General features: G+C 37.3%; 2 protein-coding genes across 4 annotated transcripts in view; both read right to left on the bottom strand.

The window, feature by feature from the left end:
- The window catches only part of LOC127178518 (carboxypeptidase Q), an 85,069-nt gene extending 83,479 nt beyond the window's left edge, over positions 1–1,590 (bottom strand). For all 3 annotated transcript variants that reach the window (XM_051131438.1, XM_051131436.1, XM_051131437.1), the window contains exons 1-3: positions 1,536–1,590; positions 546–999; positions 255–462 (exon numbers count right to left, since the gene is read on the bottom strand). In XM_051131438.1, coding sequence (XP_050987395.1) covers positions 255–462; positions 546–999 — 662 coding nt within the window. In that variant the 5' untranslated portion in view covers positions 1,536–1,590. The remainder of the gene's footprint in view (positions 1–254; positions 463–545; positions 1,000–1,535) is intronic.
- A 1,636-nt stretch (positions 1,591–3,226) lies between these two features.
- The window catches only part of LOC127178522 (syndecan-2-B-like), a 40,076-nt gene continuing 23,633 nt past the window's right edge, over positions 3,227–19,669 (bottom strand). Inside the window, exons 2-5 of the mRNA XM_051131445.1 lie at positions 12,604–12,715; positions 7,206–7,387; positions 6,788–6,920; positions 3,227–5,041 (exon numbers count right to left, since the gene is read on the bottom strand). Coding sequence (XP_050987402.1) covers positions 4,878–5,041; positions 6,788–6,920; positions 7,206–7,387; positions 12,604–12,715 — 591 coding nt within the window. The 3' untranslated portion in view covers positions 3,227–4,877. The remainder of the gene's footprint in view (positions 5,042–6,787; positions 6,921–7,205; positions 7,388–12,603; positions 12,716–19,669) is intronic.

The raw sequence follows: 19,669 nt of genomic DNA, 5'->3' as shown, positions 1-19,669 counted from the left end.
TATACATATATATATATATATATGTATGTATATATATATATATATATATATATCTTTTTCATTTATTTCCCTCTTTTGTATATATATATATATATATACAAAAGAGGGAAATAAATATATAAATAAATAAATAAATATCTTTATTTCACTCTTTTGTTGACAGAACTTTACATTCAAATTTCTATTAATAGCCAGTTCTTGTCTTATAGTTTACAATAGCAATCCTTTTAATTCAACAATGTGATGGTTCTGACCTGTTGATGGAGAAGGGAGTTACTGAACGGATAAGTGAAGCCACGGCTCCGACTTTAGCAGCTTCTGAGGCCCCTGAAGCCCGATAGGCTACGGTCTCCCCATAGCTGACAAACGGCTGGTTATACACAACGATTTTCCCTTTAGCTTCACTCGCTCTCTTTTTCAGCTCTTCAAAAGACTCCACCACCATTACTTCTGCCTCTATACCTGCCAGAAGAATATACCTGCTGGTTAGCAGGTGCACGTACAGTATTTCTAAGGTTATCATGAGATGAACACTGTCTACTAACCTCCTGGAGGAGTTCCTACACTACTCCCAAGCCCAAGTATGGCTAAAGTGTGGTTTCTCGGTAGAAGCATTACCGCGCTCTCCTCCCCCCGCACCCAGTGAGGGATCTTCACTAGCTCTAGATGCACATTCTCTAGTCCGTCCTGGTTAAGGGCATTGTACATGTACTTAATAGCCAGGTCTAGGTTCTTAGAGCCACTGACTCTGTTTCCAATAGTGTCAGTGAACTCAGCCAGCCTCTCATAGGAACGGTTCTGAGCTTTTCCATATACTGCTAGGTTTATGATTTGTTGAGCGATGTCAGAGTATTTAGAAACTTCTCTGGATATTTCTGCCAGCGATTTACTGTCATAACTGTGAGGCCTGGAGTGACACTGCAGAAGACAGCAGAGGATAAGAAGAGTCAGCAGCACCTGACTAATGGAGTTTTGACACCTGCTTTTATTGCCAGTCATCTGAAAAGCACATGACAGAAAAAAAAAGTCAAACATTTAGATTTATTTAACAGAATATAAGAATATTTTGCATTTATTAATATTAAAGTAGAATTAAATGGGTTAAGTATAATAAAATATATATATAAAGTAAACTTCAGATATGACAGTAATGCAGTTCAGCTGGTCTTAAACTATTTCCTGAAACAGTTTACAACCTTTTCAAACTTGTTTGTTTTTCCAGGTCGTTCCTGATATGAAAACATTTTACATGTTAAAGTACAAACATGTAAGCTACTGTCATTTATTCGGTCACTTCCACATGTTGGCACATACAGTATTAATAATAATACAATTTATTCAAGCACAGCTGGATTTTCGAAACTGCAACAAACTCTTTGCTATCTGCAAAAGAAGTACACCACATAACGGCTTATTCTTGTTTTTTGGGAAAGGATATTAAAATACTTAAATGCGTCATTTAAATAGCTAATTATTAAAAATGTGTAAACAATTTACCGGCATTTACCACAATGAAAACACAGCACTGTACGTACCTTCAAAACATTGCACTCAAGTGGCTACGGCAGGAGCCGTGGGACAATCATACAAAACGCGTTTAGTATCCAACACGAGTCACCTTTCACAATAACGTTGCAGTAACCGTTTAAGTTCTTATGAAGCAAAAATTGACGGTGTACTGTATCTAATTTACAGAGCAGGATGTAAATGTGTTAACCAGGTTGAAAACATTTTTTGTTTTTAAAAAATCTATAGGAATTTCCATAAGATCTCTTCTTCTTTGTCTTATTATTATTAACACTGGTGAAAAAAACAGCATATGCTGGTAGGTATGTTTTGGTGCTGGTTTAAGCTGGTCCTTTGCTGGTTTATGCTGGTCCTTGACCAGCAACATGACCAGCATAAACCAGCTAAGGACCAGCTTAAACCAGCATCAAAACATACCTAACCAGCATCCCAGCATCAAAACACATCTACCAGCATATGCTGGTTTTTTCACCAGGGAAGACCTACAGTAGCAGTGCTCAAAATGACTGAGATGTCTGATCAAATCAAATAAGACATGCTTTTTGTGAAATTTTGCTAGTAATTCATGTAATACTTTATTGAATGTGATGTGACACCTCATATGTTTTTTGAGACTTATCATGTCTTCACGTGTGCATATATTATTTGCAGATATTTTAAATAAACTAGGCTACATTTACCTGGATGCGTGGCCATATTGGCGATACTCGGATGTAAACAACACCATGGATTGCATGGCTAGTGGACTACTGAATACGTTGCTCTGCTAATTTATGCTGACTAAACCACGGGAAAAAAATGTGTGGAATCTGCTAAATCATATAGAGAAGGACTTAGTAAGCAGGAAAGGGCACAATGTTTTGACAAACTAAAGTTAATGGGTGGTAAAGATAAGTTACATACGAGCAGATCTCTTAGCTTAATATTTCACCTATCTCACTGGAATTGATAAGAACACAAATGTTGTTGATTCTTGCTCTGGAAATTCTGGTTCAACCATGAATGCCTTTTGTTCCTCAGACAGTTTTTTGCACTCTTATAACTTTTGGCAGCCTATAGTACTCCAAATGTTTCTCCCGCTCCGACCGATAAGTACATGACAATAATTGACCATTTTCAGCAGCAATAATCAGCAAAATACGCAAGTTTCATTCGGTTCACTCGCACTGTTTACATTCAGTGCCGCTAAAATGGCCAATTGATGGCGCATTGTGAAAACACTCTATACGTTCATCTCAAATAATTTGGTTTGATATTAAACCTTCAAAATTGGTGTTCCGGGCTTACAAATTTGATGTCATGACTTGGCAACACTACATATTTATTAACAAAATCATGCTAATTTAGAAGAGTGGGGGCTTGTGCAACTACATGCATGTTTATGCACATATTTTCTAGAACAGTTTATGGACAGGTGTTGTGATAACTAAGTGTGAGATTCTTTCAGAAACAGCCTTTGTGGCAGCTTATACATTTTCCTGTCAGAACGTCTAGGGACAAATCCCAGAGCAGTCTTCTTCAGAAGTGTTACATTTCCACCACAGCTTGTGTTTGATGGTCCAAAGAGAGACTTGAGAGCCACTTGGCATGCATATTGATTCATCATGTACATATTCATATACACACAGCGACTGTTGAGAGTCATTTTCAAAGAGAGGTGCATACAGGTTGAATTCAAGTTGATGCGCAAGAAACGTAATTAAAATACCATGAGAAAATGTTTATTCAGTAGTGTTTTTTTTATGAAATACAATACTGTTTCTGTTTCTGTGACATTACCACTCATCACATTTCTCCAGTTCCAGCTTTTAACATCAATCCGATGCACAAATGTCCTCAAATCCCTGTAGAACTGTTTCAGAACAGTAGGCACTTCAAGGGCTTCTAAAACATTTGTGAATATACATTTTCATAGATTTTTTTAACTAACATATTACATACAATATGTAGTATATAAATAATTATATTCTATAAATTATTGTATATTAACATATACAGAGACGTCGTTGACTCTAAATGGTCAGGTCTTTGAAAGAAACAATGGAAATGCACACGAAAAGAAGAGGAAAAATGAGCAGATGTGATTCACGTTATTAATCACCATCACTGTTAACAACACTGTTTGAGTCTTTGGAAGGTCAGAGACATTCAGCAGAATATGCTCGAGTCAAAAACAAAGGAGAAATCTTTGCAAAAGCTGCTTCCGCATGAGGGATAATATTATGAAATCAAGAAAAATGGGCTTCATTACGGTTCCAGTCAACAGTGAACGGTGGAAATCTGTTGATTGAGAACAGTGTGGGCGTAAAAATCAGTAATACTGACGACTTCTACTGGGTAAATGATGTTAACCTGTCATGGAAGATTCATTCTTGGTCTCTTACACTTGTTCAAAATGAAGACGGAATTCATGTGAAAAAATCCATATCTTATTCTAATGGACTTTTTTTTCTTCCCCCTTCCAAGCGGTGGGTAAGTGGGTATTAAATAGTTTTGTGGAAAAACAAAACGTTCTTGACCTTGATGAGCTTTTGTGCAACGCAAACTTTTATAATGGTTAAAGTAATTTCAGTAAATTGCTGCAGTGCTATGAATGATGTCGCAGACTTTCAGTCAAGTCCAGTCAAGTACAATGATTTTTCTAAGAGACTTAACCTGCATGTGTCTGACATGAAAAGAGAAAGAATAAAAGAGCACAAGTACAGAGTAGTGTGTTCTTGGCTTCAGGCAAACTAGATTTTGAACTTTCAGGGACTTAACACTGTACCAACTACATTAGAAACATGAAATATAACAAAATACATTTAAACATTCTGAAAAATTGATTTGATGTTGGCCAGACGGAAATACAAACATTCATTTTGACCGAAGAACAAAATGGCACAAGCCAAGGGAGAAAAACCCCTTTACAAAAATGATGAGATGAAAATTAAGTTACTAATAAAGTCCACACTGAGATAAGTTACTGCAATGTAATCAGTGGAAAATTAAAGGTATCAGATATAACCCAGGACTTGCATCCCGGAATTGTCTTGTTCTTTAATAAAACGTACCTCTACTGTTACAAAGTAGTCGATGACTAAAACCTGTGAGCAATGATTTACCTTCATACACTGACGACAACTGTTTTCAAAAACCATAGAGAAACAATCTTTGACGTTTTTATCCCAAAAAAAGAAAATACAAGCCCCGATTGGCTTCGTGAAGCAAAATTACGTTTTTGTTACATTTTTAAATGAGTAAAGGTTCCCCGTACAAAAAAATCCCCTCGTTGTGCTACCGATCCGCCGTTAACTCTTGGAGAGGAGTTGGTTGTCATAACGATGTTACTGTTGGCAATGATTGGTCGTTCAGGCGTAGAACTCTTTACTCGGAGCCTTCTGATAGGCCGAGCTGGGAGGCTTGCGCTCTCCAAGGTCGTAGCTCCCCTCGTCCTTCTTTCTCATGCGGTACACCAGGAGGAGGATGAGGAAGACGGCAAACAGGAAGCCGATCACTCCGCCGGCTATAACCGCTGCATCAAGAAAAATTACACTTTGTCAAAAAAGAGTATTGTTTATAATAATAATATCTAACACTAACAATATTCAAGTACTTCAACAAAAACTCACAGATGCAATTTAAACGGAATTTAAATTAATCAAAATATCAATGAAATGTGACAAAGAGACCTTTTTTTGTCATCATACAGAATTTATAGAAAATTGTTCAATGGTTTGGGATGATTGTCTAATTATGGGTACTTCTGACTACTTCAATAGGTAAAAAATCTTGAAACAATGAAAAAAACTTTGAACAATGTTTAATCTGAAAACATTTATGTCCTGAGAAAAAAAGATTTGATTACATGCCTGATCTACCTTGAATATCTTGTGATTATTTTTTATTCGATTTGGTGTAAAATAAATAATACTATTATTATTTTACTGACATTTTCCAATGTTTGGTAAAAAATATAAATAAATAAATAAAATAATAATAATAATAATAATAGATTAATTAATTAATTAATTTAAAAAATGGGTACATCTTAAAAATTTGTAACACAAGAAGTCAACTACCAATCCATTAAAAAAATAAAAACATTTATTAAAATCTTTACCAAATTGGTCATTCTGCTGCTTTGGCATAAATATGCTCCTCATTATTTCTCATTTCCATCATAAACAAACTGTTCTCAAACTCAATCATAACTCAATAAAACTTTGTTTTAAGTTATAAGGCAAAAGTGCACATCAAAATTTTGATTTTTAGACTTTTTTTAATTTGTAAGATCATTTAGAAGGTCTAGACTAAAGACAAGCCCAAAACAGAGGAATTATAGCAAATTAACATTTAAATACTCTACAAAATGGAAAAAAGAGAGAGAGAGAGAGAGAAATTATTATTATTATTATTATTATTTGTTTTGTTTGTTTTTTATTTTAAGATAAAAAGTCTGAACCAAAGACAAGCCCAAAAATAGAGCCATTATAGCAAACTAACATTTAAAAATGGTAAAATTGTACACATAAATATAAAAATAAATAAATAAATAAACTAAAAAAACAAATAAAATAAATAAAAATATTTTAAAAAGTAGAATTTAGATGTTTAGATAACTGTTTTTTAGATTTTTAGATCATTTAAAAGGCCCAAAGGAACAAGCCCAAAATAGAAATATTATAGCCAATTAACATAAAACAACAATAACAACCACAAAACAATAAACTAAAACTTAACTGTTTTAAGTTTTAAGGCAAATATGCAAAGTAGAATTTAGATTTTAAGATAACTGATTTTTTTTTATTTTTAGTTAATTGATTTTGAGACGTTTTTTTGATTATTATTAAAGAGACTAATTAAAACTATATACATTTTGTTTTTTGTTTTTTAAGATAAAAGGTCTGGACCACGGACAAGCCAATGTAATATTAACATTTAAACATCTATATATATATATATATATATATATATATATATATTAAAACTAAACATTCTAAGTCAAATGTGCAAAATAGAATTTTAATTTTTAGAAAATTGATTTTTAGACTTTTTTTGACTTTAACATCATTTGAAAGGTCTGAAGCGAGGACAAGCCCAAAATAGAGGCATTATAGCAAATTAACATTTAAAGTGATTGAAGAGACAAATTAAAACTATAATAATTAATGGAAATTGCATTTTTAAAGCATTTTCGTCTTCAAAACTTTAATAGGGGACTAAAAGGTTCCCCTAATTGAAGAATCACTCTTCTGAATGTTGTTCATTCTGAACATACCTGCCAGCACTTCTGTCCTTTGGAAGAGATTTTCTGTGTGAGGCTCATGACGCCGGTCAGCATCTTTTTCAACGCTCGGTGAGCTGGTGGCTTCAGCAGTGACCCGGGGCTTTTCTGTCTGATGGTCAGTATTCTAAAAAACAGCGAGAGAGACAGAGAGAGAAAGACAACTTAACATCGAAATTGCTGACACAAAAAACTGTTCAGCTTGTAGATAGTGTCGGAAAAAGTGAAGAGATTCAATAACAAGATTGAAGGATAAAACACAACAGTGATGTTGAGTCAAAAAGGGGCAATATCAAAAGTATCACAAGATGTCACAGTTTTGCAGGATGTGCAGGTTTTCGGAGCAGTGGGAGTCAGCAAAAGCTTTGATAGTGTCAGAATCAGTATGACTGAAATGGGTGAGCGATCGCACCTCTTGTCCCACATCTGAGTCGATGAATGTGTCTATGCTGATTTTGTCCTGCTCTTTGGAAATAGAGGAATCCAAGCTGGGGCTGCTGCTATAGACAGGCTCCTGAGTCGAATCTGCTTTGAATTCTGGGTACCGCACAATTACTGTGGAGGTGTCTTCATCGTCATCTGTGTCACTAAAACCTAAAGAGATGTGAGAAACAAAAAAATGAGATGAGAATAAAATTTTACGTTTTTCTTTGATTGGCCAAATCAAATTTCTGATTTGTGGGGATTTCTAATATACTCTTTCCAACAACAAGTGACTCTTTACGAGTGAGTCATTGGAATCATTTACTCAACTGACTAGGGCTGCGTTCCACTTAGTTTTTTTATGTCGTTTATGTCTCGTTGACTGGGGTGTAACATTAAAAAGTGTATAAATCACTCATTTTTCTAAAAAAAAAAAAACATTGTCCAACAGCAGGTAAAATTTCAGCAGTAGTCCATGTCTCTCTCGCCTCCCCTGAGCCCACTGAGTTTTAACAGACCCCCTAAAGAGTGCAGTAAGTTTGGTGGGGAGGAATTGAGCAGGAATGGGGGAAAGTCACATGACTGGCTGTGACCAGTCCATGTGATAAATTCCACCTCTTGTGTTTGTGCGTGTTCGTGAATCAGTCTGAATGAACAATACGTAAGGGATAATCAATGGTTTGCCGTGCGTTAAAGGAGAAGTCCACTTCCAGAATAACAATTTACAAATAATTTACTCACCCCCTTGTCATTCAAGATGTTCATGTCTTTCTGTCTTCAGTCGTAAAAAAAATATGTTTTTTTGAGGAAAACATTTCAGGATTTTTCTGCATATAACGGTATTCATTGGTGCCCCGAATTTGAACTTCAAAAATGCAGTTTAAATGCAGCTTCAAAGGGCTCTAAAGAATCCCAGCCGAGGAAGAAGGGTCTTATTTAGTGAAACGATCAGTCATTGTTTTCGAAAAATAAAAATTTGTATACTTTTTAAGCACAAAAGCTTGTGTAGCCAAGGCTCTGGGATGCGCGCCCACAGGTTATTCTTGAACCGATTCATTCATTCTGAACAAATCTTTAATGTGACTCGGGAAGAACGAGTTGTCTCGGAAAGTGATTCGTTCAGCTGCACATGCACAACATCCTATTAGGTTCTGTATTGGAATTAGTTCACCTGTTTCGAGTCTTCGGGTTTTTCGAGTCGCTCGTTCATCTTATGGGGCTGTCACGTGATGCTGATTTTGCTAAAATGATTGAAATGACTCGAAAAAAGATTTGTTCATTTTGCTGAACGAGACTCAAAGGTCCGAGTCTGCAAAATGATCCGAACTTCCCATCACTACTACGAATCACATCTAAGTTCATTGTCTGTGTACCCCGACTCAAAAAGGTAGAGTATGTCGAAAAACCCCATGTTATTTTCTCCTACAACTTCAGAATCATCCAACATCGTTGTACCTTTTTGTTTGTAAACAACGTTTGACTTACTTGCACTTTCTTAGTCTTTGCGCGTTCAATTTGTAAACACTGGGTCTGTAGTTCCGTCTATGTTCCACGTAGCGTAGTGAACACGCATCCCAGAGCCTGTGCTACACGAGCTTTTGCGCTCAAAAAGTATACAAATTTTTTTTTTCCAAATAAAAATACGGATTGTTTCGCTAGATATGACCCTTCTTCCTCTGCTGGGATCGTTTAGAGCCCTTTGAAGCTGCGATTTGGAAGTTCAAAATCAGGGCACCAATTAAGTTCATTATTTGGAGAAAAATCCTGAAATGCTTTCCTCAAAAAACATTATTTTTTCACGACTGAAGACAGAAAGACATGAACATCTTGGATGACAAGGGGGTGAGTAAATTATTTGTGAATTGTTTGGAAGTGGAGTTCTCCTTTAAAGAATTTTAAAAGCATGATGCAGAGGCCAAGAACCACCCGACGCAAAGAGGAGTGCATTTAAAATTCTTTAATGCGCGGCAAACCGTTGATTATCCTGCTTATTCCATAGTCATTTGCCAAGTTATAGACAAGTTAAAACTAGTACTGCTCTATGCAGTGCAATATTTGACCAAATGGGTAAAAATAATGGTTACTTTCATCAGTTACTGCACATTGAGGCTCTAGCATTCTGCCCACTTCAAATCAGACACAGAGATGAAATAGTGCAGTAAGATCACATTTATTTGAATGACTTATAGCATTTACTTAAATTAATTATTGAGAGAGAGATGACAGTTGTGTGTGTTACCTGTATGCTGTGTCTGCGGATCTCTCTCTACAAACAACAAATTAATTCATAAACAGCAATTTTACCACCTCTTTGCTGAGGAATATAAAGTAGCCATCTAGTATCTAGGCTATTTTATTAATGAAAATGGTGGGGAAGTGTTGACAACAAGTTTATGTGTGTGTGCAGTGCGATCTGTGATCTTAGACCTCTCTCTTTATCTCTCTCTATCTGTTTGTGTGTGCATTTGTGTGCGAGTGATGTGTGTTGGTTTGTGTACATCAATTAAAGCAGTGCATTAATATAGAACAGTGATTAAACTGAACTACCTGTGCATTAAACGGTTTTACTGCATACCTGCCAGCCAATCAGAATCCAGTATTCAGTTGACCATGGAATAAAATGGTGTTAACGGGAAGACCAATTAAAAAAAAATACTATTTTAGTGAGTAAATCTCTGTGTTTGTGACCAATATTTACTGAGCTTTGATGACTGATGAAAATTTTAAAAAATACTTAAAAGTTACCTATTAAAAAGAATTGCTGAACATTCGTTCACTTATAAAATATATTGTGCTTAAATTGTTATTGCCTTGCATTATTCTTATTGCTGTGTAAAATGCTTAAAAAACTAATTTTATTAAAAACTATTTTATAAAACTAAGTTTGTTTAAACATGAAAATGTGACTGGGGGATGAATTAACATTCAAAAAAAAATTTGAGAATTTTGCCTTCTCATTTCAGAACACCATAACATACCACTACACAGTACATATCAAGTAGTGTCAGAGTGTCTGCCGATATAAACTTCCCTCATCGACTTCATAAAGTGAAACACACTTTTAAAGGATGTGTGGCCAAGTATGGTGACCAGAGGCAGCTGCGGCATCCGGGGAGCAGTTGGGGGCTCAGTGCCTTGCTTAAGGCAGTGACTGAAGACAGTGACCCCTCCCAACTACAATTCCTGCCGGACCTGAGACTCAAACTCACAACCTCTAACCATTAGGCCACGACTGCCCCCAAAATGGCAGCAGTGATTCCCTTGAGCGGAAGTGCTTAGGTAAGTTTGCAAGCGTGTGTCTAACAGTAAAGTGGAAAACAGCCTAGCTTAAAAAATATTGACTCATTAATGAACAAACTAAGCAACTGTCTTCTTGAGAGAATCTGTGAATAATTCACTCAACCATTTCATTCTGAAATTAAACTCTTTTCTATTGCTCAGGAATGCACAACAGTTAATTCTGCTGTGCTTAATTTGGAACTTTTTTTACTGGCAAAGCAAACAGTCACTGGCAATACTATGTTTTTTTTATTTTTGTTTTCTTTGTTTTCTCATAGCTACATAAAACTACAGTTGAACTACTGATGTCAAATAGACTATTTTAACAATGTCCTTACTACCTTTTTGGGCCTTGAACGTGGTAGTTGCATTGTTGTCTATGCAGGGTCAGAATGCTCTCGGATTTCATCAAAAATATCTTCATTTGTGTTCAGGTTTTGAACGACATGAGGGTGAGTAATTTATGACAGAATTTTAATTTTTGGGTTAACTCTCCTTTTAAATATCTAATAGGCCTATATGTTTTGAGGCCTACGTGTTCAGCTTCGTCTGGAGGTTTTGAAAATGAGTCCAGGTTTTGTGATAATATCTATTCACACAGAATGTGTTTTTGTGTTCCTCTGTGCTGATTTTACTTGCACCAGATGGACACGTTCGACCGTTGTGGTTGCACTTTGCATATTTTGCAGCATTTCGCACATTCGAAAAACAGCGATCACGTTACAGTTCAACTTTTAAAAAGGCATCTCTAGACCTTGTGTTATTTTTATTCCACTACCCTCCATCTCACTTTTTTAAATGCAAAAATGCATTCTGTTAGAATGGCCCCTAAGCATCACATCTGGTAAATCTGAAACCAGTATAACCGTACAGGGTTCTCTCAAGATGATTATACAACTTGTCATTTGTAAGTCAATTCTGAAAATACAAACTGTTGCATGTCTATGACGTCATGGTTTGATGGGACTATTATAGCATCTCAATGGCCTGCGCTTTAGTTTACATGTTCCAACTTCCCTCTTTTTTAGACTTTCAGCTCTGTATAAATATAACCACAGAGAATGGGAATGCAAGATCAGCACTATTGTGCTTAAAGTGTTTCCAAGAGAGACAGATGAAATATATAAAATGTATAAATATTTTAACCGTTCTCTCCATTTTGCACTGTAATTGTGCCAGGTACAAGGCACTGTGGTACAGCAGTAAGAGGTAGAGAAATGACTTATTAATAATGCAGAGTTTCTGTATGGAGCAGACATCTGCTGAGTGACCATGGTGGTCTTGGCTGACCGCGTTTGACTGCAGGTGAAACATCTGTCCGCTCACAGGGTGGGCAGTATTGTCTAGCAACCACCTAGCAGCACCTCTATTAACAACACATTATACAACCTTTAGACACAACAACACTGGCTCTGTGGGTTAATTCTAAATACTTAATTAAATGTTTTTTTTCAATGCCACACTAGTATAATAACTAAAATATGCAGCTTTCAAAATTGTAATAGCATCATTTGTCTTTAATAATTATAGAATAAACATTACTACTCAAACTAGACTAGACTTTTTCATTTTTTAATGAAGTGTTATTCACTGGCACAATGCAAGGGTGTTCTGGGTGGTTGCCAGGGCATTTCTATGTAGTTGCTGAGTGGTTTTGAGTGGATTGCCTACAGATGGCTACTTCGTGGACCAAGTCAAAACAGCCGTTCCATGGCTTTCCATGGCCCTGTTACAAATGGCATATTTACTTTGCACTTATGAACTTTTGTAGTCAGTCATTATTCATTATTCCTGTCCAATTTGTCATTTTAGGTTTCAGAAGGGTCCAAAGCAGACTACTGTCCAACATTAGTGCCATTATTTCACCAAAATGTGGACTTTGAGAAGAAACACAAGGCTTTAGTCCAACATGGTTTAGGTTTTTTTGATCTGGGCTGCTTTGCCAGTCATTTTGAGACTACGTTTATAGAGACCATTGCCACCCAAGTGTAAGGGGTTTGCTAGATAATAGTCATAATATCTTAATCATAGTCTTTTGAGATAGGAGATGCCTTAGAATACTCATGGGCTATTTTAGAATCAGTGGGAGTGATATAAACAATCCTTACCAGATCCTGAACCAGAAGTGAAGTCATCATCATCTAAAGGGTAGTCACCAGACTGCTGGTCATCCAAATAGATGTCATCAGTTAAAGAAGGGGACTGACCAGACACCAGTACCTACAGAGGTAAACACAAGCAGAATGTTCAGAGCCAAAACGTCTAATTTCATCAGAAATTATTTGAACATCTAACAGACTTGCTTCAAAGAAAAAATGTTTAGTCAATCCCGTAAACAAAATGATCTCAAAGCAAGTTAGAAAAAAAAAAAAATTATAGCTGCAAGCAGCGTTGAAAAGGCCATTGCACCTGGGCTCATCGCCACCCATTGGCTTTAGGAACCCTGGTGAAAAAAACAGCATATGCTGGTAGGTATGTTATGATGCTGGTTTAAGCTGGTCCTTAGTTGGTTTAAGCTGGTCCTTTGCTGGTTTATGCTGGTCCTTTGCTGGTTTATGCTGGTCAGGTTGCTGGTCAAGGACCAGCATAAACCAGCAAAGGACTGAATGCTGAATGTTGGCCTTTAGATGTGTTCAGGCCAAAACTCTTATCGAACGTGTAAAGTTTGGGGCAGTCTGGACATTGCGTGGCTGAGTTACAACAACTTCCTTTCACATGGCAAAACATCGAACTTTGTCAGGCCGCCATGGACACACTCTTTAACGAAAACTCAAGATCTTCGCAATTTAACATTACAAAGACCTTTATGTTAGACTGACCAAATATAATGTTGATGTCATTAAATCTCTAGGAGGAGTTTGTTAGAATGTAAAACATGGCACTTCCTGTAGCCAGCAGGAAATGGCCAAAACAGCACAAAACCTGCAGAGAAAATAAAAAAAACACACTTCCCGTTGGGTTTCGGACTTCATACTGACATACTTTTTTGGTGTGTTTCATGTGTCTACCAAATTTCGTACATGTATGTAAAACATAGTTCGAGGGGCACTTTGTTGAAATTTTATAGGTGGTGCTATCGAGCCATTTTGCCACCATTGGTGCTCGGGCCCTAAAAAAAGAAATGTACACCGCTTAAGTATCATTAACACATCAAACAAAACCTTTTTTTCCATTTTAAAACAACAAAGAAGAAATCTTGGCTGATTTTGTTTTATGCTGAAGACATAAACAACAAAAACGCCTGCCCAAGGTTCCTCCCACTTCTGTTTCCCTGGAAACTACCTCAAAGGAAAGTAATGTTTGATTCTTTTCCTCAGGAGAAAACTCTCTGAAAGCTCTCTGACCCACTAAAACGGCACTAAAACCAATCTAAAAGTCAGCATCTGTCATTTCTCCACACATTGTGGAGGTAACAAAAGGTTTATCGCTCTGAAGTAATACTTCAAGGTTGAGGGGGGAGCAAACGGACAGACACGGTCTAGTAAACAAATGCAAGAGGCTATCATTGTTGTCGAGAGAGGGGCAGATGGACCAATGTGTATTTCCAAAACCTATGACCCTTTATTTTTCACTGTGTTGGTATCACATCCTTCAGTGACCTTGTCATCTCCCATTCATGCTCGCTCGGGCTCAGCCGTCTCTGATCTTTTCCATCCATATTAACCCTTTGGCAAATCACAATGCGCCACCGACAAGACCAACAGCCACAATAAGAGCGGGCCACGCTTTGTGCACCTATGTGTGATTGTATTTCTTACATTGTGGAGGGCAAACAATGAAATGAAGCAGTGATATTGTCTGTAAATGTGTGTGTTTTTGATTAAAGTCTACAAGAGCGTCAATGGATCCGACAATGAGATTGGATAATACTCCAAGCACCTTTGTGTGTAATCTGAATCCTCCTATTCACCCGGATGATAAATAATGGCACTCAGGTGATAAGGTCCAATTTTATAGCAGTCACCCATGCAGGATAAAAACCCAGAAAGAGCGAAGGGGTTGAACTCAAAGCCTGTGCAATAACAGGAGGCTACAGCGGGTGCTGTTTTCAGAGGCACTGAGGGGGAGATTAAACGGGACTTGAAAGCCAATGGAAGACTAAATAAAGCCGTAGAAGAACCAGAGCCTGTGATCAGCCTGTGATCGGCCGTGGGTCCCGTTCTGGACATCTCAAACATACATCAGCCTCTGTTTGACTCTTCGCATTTTTCACGGTTTCCTCACAAAGCAAAGGCTTTCATTAGGCGTCATTGCTCATCGTGACAGAGAACACACAGGAAGACGGGATACAAAAACCCTGTTTAACCTCGACAGCTTACAATAACTGAACTTGAGTGACATAAGGGCTGTGTATGAAACCTAAGGCAGCTGTCCAGACAGTCGATGACTAAACAGCCAGTGTTTTTGAATGAAGGTTCCCAAGCAAATTGCTTTCAGACAGACTTCAAAGGCAATGTAATGTCACCTCAAATGATCTAGAACAAATTCAGCAAGGTTTAGACATATCTGAAAATATTTAATGACTACAATGCTTATGTCCAGGAAAGAGACAAAGGTTTTTTTAAAAAAAATGAAAAACAAAAAATGAAATCAGGCTATTTCTACCTGATCCAGAATTCACTCAAACTCTTTCATCACTTATTCAGCTCCAAACATAACTTTCTTTCTTCAAGTGGAACACAAAAGAAACATTTTAAAGAACGCCAGGAACCAAGCAACACTGGACCACATTTACAAGAAAAATGCTGAGACTCTTCTCAAAATATCTTCTTTTATGTTCCGCAGAAAAAGAATGTTAGGTTTGAAATGACATGAGGGTGACTAAAAGATGACTGAATTTTCATTTTTTGGTGCACTATGCCTTTCAGAGCTATTTTTACCTTAAAAGACCTTTAAAAACTACTTCTGTTAATGTACCTTAATGTTGTCAGTTGAATAAATGATATGAATCTTACTCCAGATCATTCAAATGTTTCTACATTAAAGGATTAGGCCACTTCCAGAATAAAAAATTACTGATAATTTATTCACTCTCATGTCATCTAAGATGTTCATATCTTTCTCTCTTCAGCTGAAAAGAAATTAAAGTTTTTGAGGAAAACATTCAAGGATTTTGCTCCGTAAAGTGGACGTCAATGGGGATCAACGGGTTGAAAAACCAAACTGCAGTTTCAATGCAGCTTCAAAAGGAAGAATAAGGGTCTTACCTCGTGAAAAGTTCAGTCATTTTCTTAAAGGGGTCATCGGATGTAAAGTTCACTTTTACATGATGTTTGAACATTAATGTGTGTTGGCAGTGTATGTGCACATCTACCCTATAATGATAAAAATCCATGCAGTGGATTTTAATTAATCTGTAAAAATTAATATACCCTTTTTCAAATCGAGCCATTCTCAGATGCCTGTCACACCGTGACACACCGACAGAGGCCGCTCCCACGATAGTTGGTTGACATGAGCGTCTCACCTAAGATCAACCATAACAATTCGACCTCCATTGTTTCGATACTGGAGCAGGGATGTCAGTTAGACAAGAATATCTCAGATTGAGCGATTGAGGTGTTGTGTTGCTGGATGTAATAATGAACAGTGAATTACATTTGTTTGTGAAGGGAATGCGCCTCCCGATCTACATATATCAGTCTATGTTCATACGAATCATTTGTGATCCAGCTTCACTTACAGCAGAAGTGAGTATAAGGTTTTTTTTATGAATCTTTGTAATCGCCTTTCCTAATAACGTGCTAGTTAGTAAGTTTAGCAGCTAAATGCAGCTAAATGCGGCTAAAGTAAACAGACTCGTCACTCCACAGCGAGAAGAGAAGGGCGGGGCGAGCAGGGCTCGTTAACATTTAATGCAACCTTGACCAGAACAGGGTGATTTTTGCAGAGCTCATTTTGACAAGGTAAAAAGGGTGTTGTTTTACACCACCACTGAGAATTTTTAACCAAAGTATATTATGAACTTTTCCTTAAGACCCTAAAGAATCATATCAACTTGTGGAAAATGGGCATCCGATGACCCCTTTAAAAAAAGTAAAAAAGTATATACTTTTTAACTACAAATGCTCATCTTGCACTAGCTCTGCATCTTAAACTTCACACATTATGTAATCATGTTAAAAAGGTCACACATGGTTAGTTCTTCGTCTGTGTACTCTGGTTCAAAAAGGGAAGGCAGTGCAAAAAAACTCCATCTTATTTTCTCCTCAACTTCAAAATTGTCTGATGTTGTTTGGCCTTTTTTGAAAAGGGCGTTTGACTTTCTTTGCACTTCCGCTTTGTAAACACCGGGCCGCCTATGTCACGCATGACCTTTCCAACATGATTACATAATACGCAAAGTCGAGCTGGTGCACTATGCGCGTTTATAATTAAGAAGTGTAGTTTCACTATATTAGACCCTTATTCCTTGGATGGGATCGTGTAGAGCCCTTTAAAGCTGCACTGAAACTGCAAGTTGGATCTTCAACCTGCTGGCCACCACTGAAATCCACTATATGGAGAAAAACCCTGGAATGTTTTCCTCAAAAACAATTTATTTTTGACTGAAAAAAGACAGATATGAACATCTTGGATGACATGGGGGTGAGTAAACTATAAGAAATTTTTCATTCAGGAAGTGAACTAATCCTTTAAACACTTCACCTTTGTTTATTTTATGTTAAATAAAAGCATCTCCGAGGCCTGACGTCACACCCACTGTGTCTGTCGTTTGCTCGTCCCACCACAACACGTTAAGGTTCACATGAAGCACGTTTTACAAAACTACCTTTGAAAGCACGTTTTTTTTTAACTTTCTCTCACTTGTTCTCTCTTTTCCACATTTAGAACATAATTAAACATGGCAAATTGCGTTAGCTTGTCTGAAAGTCGCTGCTGTGATGTTAGGTTGCAATGGTAGCCATTTCCTAAGGTGTTCTGATGATAAGGTGCTCTGGTTTTTAGTGTGTTTCCAGTGTTTTCTGGTTGGTTTCAAAGTGCTTATGGACCAAGTCAAAAGAGCGCATGACCATGACATTCTAAGCCTTATAGATGTGGCTCCAATCCTTGCATTATTGTAAGTCAATGAGAACTGTTCAATTGTTTTATATTCAACCAGGTGAAACCTACATGTCTGACTACTTAGAAATAGTACACCTAGTTATGGTTGGGGGCTTGTTTAAATACCCACTCCAAAATGCCTAGTACACTTTATTTTCTGCATTCCATTCTGTCTAGCACACAGTTTAGTGCTAGACAGTCATTCTTAGTATACTTGATTTACTGTGGGTGCAGACAGACGTGTTGGGGCATATGCACAGATGTGGGCATATCTAGTGAATCATTTTGAGCACACAAGTCTGTGCTGATGACGTAAATTATGTCATGTGAACCACAGTGGAATGTGAACAAATGAAGTATACTTTTGACTTTAAGTTGGCATTAAATTGAATGTTTCTTATTTATTCGCCTTTATCCAATCAATAACCAAACACGGCATCTGTTCCATGAAGCACCTTTAATATCCATAGAACCTTTCCATTGCAAATTCTTCAAAGTACAAACAAGTTCTAAAATTTTAGAATCACTTTTAAAATCTTTGTTTAAAAATCAATGTTTGTTTCAATCAAATGTACACCACAATATGGAAGATACTTGTTACTTTTGTTATATTTTGACTTAGCAGTAGTCATGCCTTTTTAGCTAATACCACTAAATATCTAGATACATGGATAGAAGGTACAAAAGTAAAACTGCTAGAGCATAATAGACATTTGATTCATAACAATAGCACATTTATATTTTTTAAAGGTCATACTTAACCACTAGTATCAAATCCTAAAATAATTCCGGCATATATTTTTTCTCTCACATGAAAGTGCAAGTCCCTGTTGCTTAATCCGTCTTCCAGCGAGAACGATTTTGATCCCTGCGATTTTCACACCCATGTGTTTCATGAAAACTGGCTTTAATGAATGGCTAAAGTGATTTAGGAAGGTCTCTAGAAATTCCTAGCGTTTAATTGAATGGGAATGCTCGGAAGAGCTTCAGTCACAATTGCTAACGGGATGAAGGGACTAAGAAGTCACGAACTGAAAGAAACTACTGCAGGTGGAGCAGTCGGATCTCATATTTCGGGCTGAAGTCACCGTATTTTCTTTACTTTGAGGCCGGCCATGAAAGAGCGAGAGAGACGTAAGTGAGGAAAAGCGAAGGAGTGGGCGAGCGAGGTAAAAGTGTGTTGGATAATATCTCTCATTCCAAAACAAACTCCTGTCAGCCATATGAAGGTGAGAGCTGCATTCCTGAGTTCCCGGGCTGCAACACAAGTGCTGTATTGTGCGAGGGTCTGAGTCTCTCTCTTTCAGCCCGTGCCAATGATACAGCTGGACAGGAAACTCTGAAACTCACAACCAGCTCACTCTTCTCACTCAAACAGCCTTGCCAAGCAGCCAAGCACACCGTGTCTCTCTCTCTCTCTCCTTCTCTCTCAGCACACCGTCACAAACTCGTACGTTACACACAGTGTCCGGCCAGCTGTATGCATCTGCCAAGTCGCAGAGTTGAAAGCAGGGAGAAAGTACTGACACATATGCTGGATTTGGCAAGCGGAGGCCTAAAGTACATAAAAGGAAAACATTTACCGCTGACCGAAAATGAGGTGAATAATTCAAAGACAGGAAGCAACGAGGCCAAGAAATTAGAAGGCTGTCCGTGCCAGCATTAAAATGTCTACATCTATATTATTTAATAGGATTTTAATATGATTTCATTTGCCCTTCACATAGAGAATGACAGTGGCAGAAGCTAAATGCTAGTGGCAGTTCTCCAGGTGGCTCTGTCTGTTTCCACACCCTGTGAAAACTCGATTAATTAAGTCTAGTCAGGCTTCCCTCACACTCTTACCACAGGAGACACAGTGCAAAATACACAAATACGGTAAACTGAGCTAGCAAATGTAAATGCAGCTATTTTCCATAAGCCATTTCTCTGAAGTCAACAACCTCTTGTAGAATGGATGGGATATCTATGGAAAGACTCTCAGTCTAGACAGAGAAGCAGCTATTTCTGTTTGTTTAAATCGCTAATGTTATTCTTAATATTAAGAATGTAAATCTGCTGTAAAGTCCTACAATAGTCAGTGAGGCTGCGTTGCAGCATTGTTATCCATCTATGGTCGTATTTATGGTT

This window comes from Labeo rohita, chromosome 16, assembly GCF_022985175.1.
Source record: "Labeo rohita strain BAU-BD-2019 chromosome 16, IGBB_LRoh.1.0, whole genome shotgun sequence".
Lineage (NCBI taxonomy): Eukaryota > Metazoa > Chordata > Actinopteri > Cypriniformes > Cyprinidae > Labeo > Labeo rohita.
The sequence above is the reverse complement of the archived record's forward strand: the minus strand, read 5'-3'. Positions and strand labels throughout refer to the sequence as shown.